This window comes from Hemibagrus wyckioides, linkage group LG14 (genome assembly GCF_019097595.1).
Source record: "Hemibagrus wyckioides isolate EC202008001 linkage group LG14, SWU_Hwy_1.0, whole genome shotgun sequence".
Lineage (NCBI taxonomy): Eukaryota > Metazoa > Chordata > Actinopteri > Siluriformes > Bagridae > Hemibagrus > Hemibagrus wyckioides.
In genome coordinates, this window is record NC_080723.1 from 7,432,955 (window position 1) to 7,441,157 (window position 8,203).

The following is an 8,203-nucleotide window of genomic DNA, read 5'->3' on the forward strand; positions in this document are numbered from 1 at the left end:
ATATTTCTCAAGCAACTGAATCAGGAGTCATGGTTGGTGGAGGAAAGACGGCTCTTTGAATGCTCTTATTGTATTGATTATTCTGGGCGTTAAGGAGAGCGAGAGCGCCTCACAGGATGCTGGAAACAGGGCATCCTTCCCGTGACGTCACATCAGCTGCATCCGCCGCTCGCTCGCTCTAATATCCATCCTGTCATATAGCTCAATTTGGTCCTGTTCGGGAAATATACGAAATACTACAACTGATATTAACGCACTTTGCTTCGGTGAACATCTCATCCAGAAGGTAAAAAAAAGATGGCTGCCCAGGAAGTGCAGCCGAACGAAACCATAGCAAAGCTGAAGTCCGAGTCCGAGACGCTGAAGACGAAGCTGGAAGAGGAGCGGGCCAAACTGCATGATGTGGAGCGTGAGTATAAGAGACAAAAAGGACCGAAGCATCACAGAGCTGGACTTGTTGACGCCTGTTTTGTTTAGTTTTGTTATTTCCTTAACATAAAAATGAATTCGTGACAAGAATGCTTTCATGGAAAGAAAATCGTCTTTTAATAGGCCACAATATTGAGCCTGTGAGTTATTTATAGCACCTGTACAGCGTCAGTACTGGGAGCATGAGCTACACGTAATAACGCTGTGCATAATGACAGGAGATTTCATAATATATAGCACGTTGCCGCTAGAACTGTACTACTGGTTGCATGTTGGAGTGTACTGTTTAGTTGAGTCTGCAGTGTTAAATGAGTAACCAATGTTATATATTTTAAGGGTGATTTAGCATATAGGATCATCTTTGACGACATTCCACCAATAAAAAACCTTTTTGTCCCATCAAGAAAGAATGCACATTTTATATATATATATATATATATATATAAATATATATATATATATATATATATATATATAAATATATATATATATAAATAACATATATACCAATCTCAGCATATGTCAATAGTGTATATATATATATATATATATATATATATATATATATATATATATATATATATACTATTATTGGCATATGCTGAGATTACCAATCTCAGCATATGAGATATATATATATACTATTATTGGCATATGCTGAGATTGGTAATCCTATTACAAATTACAGAAATTACAGATAAACTAAAAAAAAATCTATAGTTTTAAATATATACAATGCTGTTACTATTTTAGAACTATTCTTTTTGTAATAAATGTTTGTGTGATTTGTGCATTATTAAGGAAAAAAAACATTTTACCAATTTCCAAACATTGCGTTTACAACAACAAATGATACTGAAAAATGTCAGTAAAATAATGCAACATTTTACATAACAGACAACTGTTCAGACAAAAGGCTGAAAGAGAAACACAATTTGCAAAATTTGCAAAGAAAATTTGTTATAAGACTAAATATTACCTTTGTATAGATTATTACTATTTACTGCTCCGCATGATATTTTTTTAAAATGTAGAAACATTTAATTTTATTACTTTTAAGCTATGTTTACAGCATTTTTCTTCAATGTGCTTAAGACTTTTGAACAGATTTTTAATATCAATAACATTACCCCACAGGCTGTATTGTCTTCACCTACTTTTTTTTTAACCAAAGTCACAAAGAAAAAGGATGATGTTGTGAGGCTGTATCTAGCAAGTAAGGGTCAATGCATTATTTTCTAACAGCATGGCTAAATTGAAAAGAATGTTCTCTCAACTATTTCCCAGAATTTCCAAATATTGGTTGGTTCAGCTGTTACACTGTTAGTAAGATTCTGGCTAAGAATAATAATGATAAAAAAATGTCTTTATTATAGTAATGTGTTTGTCATGATGTTGAAGGTGTTACATGGCTAATGTTAACTATTATTCATAGCAACCCCTTTAGCAATAAATTATGCAGCCTTGTAACAAACAACCATGCAACCTTGTAAAACAACTAAGAAACCATGGAAAAACAACAACCTTTAAGAAACAATCAAGCAACTTCAGAACAACAAAATAATGAACCATGTAAAACAACTAAGCAACCATCCAATAAACATCTAAGCAACCCAGTAACAAAAGCAAACAAACAACCCTGTAACAAACAATTTTGGCTCTAATGGTAGAATGTCCCACCCATCATCATTAGGTTTGTGACATTAAAGTTACACAAGATATTACTTTACCATTTTCCTTTACCATTTTACAGCTTAGTAGCAAGTGTGCTTGGTGACAGTTGAGTCTGAGTGGAGCATAAGAATATTTAGACACCAGGTTTTCAAGCTCACTTCCAATTAAAGGAAGCGTAAAATCTAATATATTTAACACCTGCTTCCTTACCCAGTGCACCAGGTGGCAGAGAAGGTGGAGGCTCTGGGCCAGTTCGTCATGAAAACAAGGAGAACTCTGAAAGGACATGGCAATAAAGTGCTTTGCATGGACTGGTGTAAAGACAAGAGGAGAATTGTGAGCTCGTCCCAGGTACAAAAAAAATTCTACTCCAGTCTTCATATGGCATGAATAAAAGGCTTCAACACCCTATGTAGTGCACTATAGCATCCTACAGGAAGCCATTTAGGATTCTTGCTCCACAGGAACTGTCATTATCATCAGGCTAATTGCTGTAGCCTGACTGCAAATTGAGAGCTGTCTGTGATCCCTCTTTACATGACTCTGTTTTATGCTTACAGTATATCTATACATTATGTAATCTTTTTGTCTTATGTCTTAATCTTTTGTCTTAGGATGGAAAGGTGATTGTGTGGGATGCGTTTACAACCAACAAGGTATATGAATTATACTTTTTCAGTCTCATCAATATTTTTTTTTTTTTACATTAGTGAGTAATTTAAGGTTGATCTAGTCCTAATCTTGTTTCTTTAGTGTAATACTAATAAAATGCACTCTTTTTTTTATAGTAGACTTTTGTACTCACTACTATGATTCAGTGCTAGAGGTCTCTCTCAGCAGTTAACAACGCCAGATATTTGGCTGCTTACTTCTGTTTTTTTTCCATAGGAGCATGCAGTGACCATGCCATGTACATGGGTGATGGCCTGTGCGTACGCCCCATCTGGATGTGCAGTAGCGTGTGGGTGAGGACCTGGACCCCTTTATGGCTTTTTGTAAACAGATCAGTAACCTAGTAAATTAATTTCCAGTAGGGCGAGTTGTGAAGATAAGTAGTTATTTAAGTTGTTTAGCCTTCTAAAGTAAGCTATTTGTGTTTTGCAGTGGACTTGACAACAAGTGTTCTGTGTACCCACTATCTCTGGATAAGAACGAGAACCTGGCAGCGAAGAAGAAGTCAGTGGCAATGCACACCAATTACTTGTCTGCCTGCAGCTTCACCAACTCAGACATGCAGGTCCATAAAAGTTATCTTTTTCATTTGTTTTTTAATTTTGTCACTAAAATAAAATGAATCTGTAGGTGCTAGACCATGCTGCATCAAATCTTAAGTATGCTGAGATGCACACTTGTAAGAGCTGTGCTATTAAGGAGTTATTTTTCTACATGTAAGTAATCGTTATGGCTTTTTTATTTCAGATCCTGACATCGAGTGGTGATGGAACGTGTGCATTGTGGGATGTGGAAAGTGGGCAGCTGCTCCAGAGTTTCCATGGTCATGCAGCTGATGTGCTTTGCCTGGACCTCGCTCCCTCTGAGACCGGCAACACCTTTGTCTCTGGGGTTAGATTTCCAAAATACAACAGAAGCACGTCAGCACTCATACTGTTCTCTCTCTTTGTCCGTCTCTATCTCTCTGTCTCTCCCTCTCTCTCTCTGTCTCTAAGAAGTACTATTGTGACCCCAATGACCCCATTCTTTTTCCTACCAATATCTCAGGGCTGTGATAAGAAGGCAAATGTATGGGACATGCGCACAGGACAATGCATCCAGTCATTTGAAACCCATGAGTCAGATATTAACAGTGTGCGGTAAGTTCACCTTTTGTCACTCTATTTATGAGCTATTCATTAGGAATAACAGACAGTTTGGATTTTGTGTTTTTTTTATAAAGGAAAATATTCATAGAGCAAGTGTTTTTTCCCCCAAATGCTTAATTTTTGCTATAGATACTATCCAAGTGGAGATGCATTTGCCTCTGGATCAGATGATGCTACTGTGAGTTTTCTCTTTTTTCAAAAATGCAGTATAGTTCCTTAATTACCTGCATGATTATACTTACACAGTGATGGAATGGTGTGGAAGAAAACCACAAAACTGAAATTGCCAGAAAATCAGCTAGTAGACACCACCTAAATAACAGAATACACATGCAAAAAATCTCATGAGCTTATGTCATGTTCATGTTGTGTTTTTTATCTCTTTGGCCATGAGCACTGCTGGGACTGTTTTCACTGTTGGGTGAAAAATAGGGACTCCCACTAGAATGCTATTGGAATATTAATTCATTGATCATTGATGCTTAGGGGCTGTTTTGTGGCCTGAAAGCTGGTTGCTCTGCCAGGGTTCGGCTGTAGACAAACTTTTTGCTTATTGTTGTTACTATCCCCAGAAGACTGAAATAAAAATTAATTCAAAATTGTGCTTTGCAGAAAAACTGAGATAACACTACCTAACAAACAAATGTATGTCAAAACTGACAATATTTACCAAGAGGTATTAATAATTCTGATTGTAAGGACACTACTGCAGCTTTATCATTCTGATTTATTGTCATAGTGCCGTCTGTATGACCTGAGGGCCGATAGAGAAGTGGCCATTTATTCCAAGGAGAGCATCATATTTGGAGCTTCCAGTGTAGACTTCTCTCTCAGTGGTAAGTGCTGCCTTTTACACTTGGGCACTAAACAGCATGTTGACTGGAAGAGTATCACACATATCACACATACATCACACACGCATCAAACGCATATCACACACGTATCAGTCTTTTTACAGAAAGGACACCGTATGGAAATGTGATGTAATTTTACATCATTGGCATGACAAAATTAACATATAATGTGTAAATACAAGGGGAAGGCAAAAGCTTTTCAATGATTACTGAAATAGGTGTCAGAAACATTTTCTACATTTTGGTCAGGGGCCTGGATTCCTCTAGAAAAAAGAATTCTTTTGGTTTCTTGTGCAGTCACTAAAATTAACGCTTTTTCATGTTTTTCATGATTCACCCACCTGTTTACACAACCTACAGTCTAGCATTGATGTGTATTGTGTATTGCAGGCAGACTACTGTTTGGTGGCTACAACGACTACACCATCAATGTGTGGGACGTTCTGAAGGGGACCCGCGTATCCATTTTGTTCGGACACGAGAACCGAGTCAGTACCCTCCGCGTCTCTCCAGACGGGACAGCGTTCTGCTCAGGGTCCTGGGACCACACTTTACGGGTAAAGGAACAAAGTATATTTCCAGATGTTTTATTTTATATTTAACTGAAAGCAAACGATGGCTTGAATAAATGCCATGAAGCCTCAGAGAATAGGACAATAGGAAAAGCCTCAGAGAATAGGAAAAATACCCTTTTTAGTTTTACATGTGGAGTGTGGAGTTTGCATGTTCTCCCCGTGCTTGGTGGGTTTCCTCCGGGTGCTCCGGTTTCCTCCCACAGTCCAAAGACATGCTTCTAGGCTGATTGGAGTCTCTAAATTGCCCATAGTGTGTGATTGCGTGAGTGAATGAGTGTGTGTGTGCCCTGCGATGGGTTGGCACTCTGTCCAGGGTCTATCCTGCCTTGATACCCAGTGACGCCTGAGATAGGCACAGGCTCCCTGTGACCTGAGTATAGATCGGATAAGCGGTACAGACAATGAAATGAAATGTTTAAAGTGTATTTTAAATATTCTCATTGTGGTTGAATTGATCTGAAATTCAGGTTCAAAGAATGGTTGGAGCATTAATATTATTGCTGCTACAATATGAGCAACCTTGCCTTTAAAATGTTAAATATATTTGAATGTATACCACAGCAACTTTAGCCAGTTTTCACACTATTCCTCTGCCTTTGCAGGTCTGGGCTTGAACAGCTGGATTCTCACTGGCATTCACATCAACAGCAACATTCACTAGAACAACTATTAACTTAAAGTGTTTGGATTTGTAAGAAATGCACAGTAGAGTAGAACAGGGTTGAAGAGAGACTGTAGTCTATACAGACAAGAGCACAAAGTTTATTAGGGTTGTTTTGTTCTGTTTCTTTCTTATTTATTTCTTTTTTTGATAAATACAGGACCAAAACTTGGCCAGAAACATTAGCTTTATCTGAAATCCTATACTATGGGCAAGTTTATCAAAGTAAATACTTCTCATTAATAAATGAAGTGCATGCAATTTATAAACAACACTATAAATAATGGGGAATCACTCCACATTACTACTGTCTGTGTTCATACCTGTGTCATCTGCTATCTTCAACTATGAGAGAAATAAAGGAGCCAGAGCTGGAACAGAATAAGTTTATATATAAATGTCAGCAATTGTGAGGAAGTTTTCATGTATTTACAATTTAAAGAGGCAGTTGCTTGTTTTTTTTTTTGTTTTTTTTTTTTAATTAATGTATGTGAACCTAGTAATGACTCAATCGTGTTTAAAATGGCAAGGTAATCAAAGTTACATGAAATACATGGATTTCACCTACATCTATACCCTTCTCTCTTCTATAGGACACTTTGTATCCTTCAACACTGTACTAATAACCAGCCCTCTTCTTATAGACACCTGTAATTGCCCTTTTTTTGTCTAAGCAAATACTATGTAAGTCATTAAACATATCTAAATTGCAAATGTACTTCTGTCTTGTGATAATATCTATAAAACACAGATGGTGAGATGAACTGCACTTGCCGCTGTATGGCTCTTTGTAGGAGGCTTGTGTGTTCATTTCCAATTTTAGATGCTAGTCTGAAATAGCAAAAGCAGATTGTTAATATAATATGCAAACAATCCCTACTCAGTTATCATGTGCTCTATGACATCTAATAATCTGAAGTAATACTTGCACTAGAGGAACAGTTACTACTGTAGTGAAATGTATATATTTGTCCACAATACTAATAATAGTGTCATCATTATGGATAAATAAATGGGTTTTACATATCGAGAAATATGCAATGTATCTGGGTTTTCTTTTCATTTCTACTGTTTTATTTGTAATATTACTGTAGGTAGAATTTACATACTGTATATTGTATATTCTAAAAACATTTACAGTGGATATACAAAGTAAACACACACCTGTTAAAATGGCAGGATTGTGACAATAAAAAAATAGGACCAAGATAAATCATGTTAGAACCTTTTCCACCTTTCTTGTCAAATTGCAACAAATATATTGTTTTACAGGGGAAAATGAATATCCACTGTGTGACAATCTCAAGATTTTATGTCATTCAATAAACATAAAATCTATCAATGTAAATAGTCATGGCATGTTGACATGTTTCATGTATACATTCATACATCCATTATATCTCTTCATCCTCTCTCCACTCCACTCCAGTGTATACTGAGACAGAATTACAAACATGCATATGGCCAAAAACGTGACCATTGCACCGATATGCGCTGGTGGAAACTCCATTTCTGATGTTCTCTGTCTTTTCTGTTACAATAATCTCCACTCTTCTGGGAAAGTCTTCCACTATGTTGGAGTCAATCTGTGGGGATTTGTGTTCATTCAGCTACAAGAACATTAGTGAGGTCAGACACTGATGTTGGGTGAGGAGGTCTGGGGTGTAGTCAGTGTTCCAGTTCATCCAAAAGGTGTTCAGTGGGGTTGAGTCAGAGTCAGGGCTCTGTGCTGGAGTCTCGAGTTCTTCCACTCTGACCTTAACACACAGTGTCATCATGGAGCTCACTTTGTGCACAGGGGCATTGTCATGCTGGAACAGGTTTGGGCCATTTGGTTTCAGAAAAGCGAAACTGTAATTTTACACATCCTTTGTGTAGAACACACATGGGTGTGCCGGGCAGGTGTCCACAAACCTATATATATTATATAAATGTTATAAGAATATATTTAATGCTGTATTTAATGCTGGACCCCCTCATATGATTTTAAGCCATGGCATTTCTATTAAGCAGTTCCATAGCAAGCACTTTCATTTATCGGGCTAGAAAATGAATCCTGCTAATTTGAATCGAATTCACCCATACTATCATTATTTACTTTGTTTATTTAGATACACTATATTGCCAAAAGTATTCGCTCACCTGCCTTGAGTCTCATATGAACTTAAGTGACATCCCATTCCTAATCCA

General features: G+C 37.0%; 1 protein-coding gene across 1 annotated transcript; it reads left to right on the plus strand.

Moving 5' to 3' along the window:
- The first annotated feature begins 8 nt into the window (after positions 1–8).
- On the plus strand, positions 9–7,047 carry gnb5a (guanine nucleotide binding protein (G protein), beta 5a). The gene is made up of 11 exons (XM_058408226.1): positions 9–409; positions 2,318–2,454; positions 2,718–2,759; positions 2,992–3,068; positions 3,208–3,340; positions 3,523–3,666; positions 3,823–3,914; positions 4,053–4,101; positions 4,663–4,759; positions 5,168–5,334; positions 5,955–7,047. Exons 1-11 carry the CDS (start codon positions 298–300, stop codon positions 5,964–5,966), a joined length of 1,062 nt encoding a protein of 353 aa, XP_058264209.1. The 5' UTR covers positions 9–297; the 3' UTR covers positions 5,967–7,047.
- Positions 7,048–8,203: the final 1,156 nt, after the last annotated feature.

Coding starts and splice junctions, on each gene's coding strand:
- gnb5a (XM_058408226.1), top strand. CDS start 298: ATGGCTGCCCAGGAAGTGCAGCCGAACGAAACCATAGCAAAGCTGAAG. Junction 2,760..2,991: donor ATGCGTTTACAACCAACAAG/GTATATGAATTA, acceptor TTTTTTCCATAG/GAGCATGCAGTGACCATGCC. Junction 4,102..4,662: donor CTGGATCAGATGATGCTACT/GTGAGTTTTCTC, acceptor TTATTGTCATAG/TGCCGTCTGTATGACCTGAG.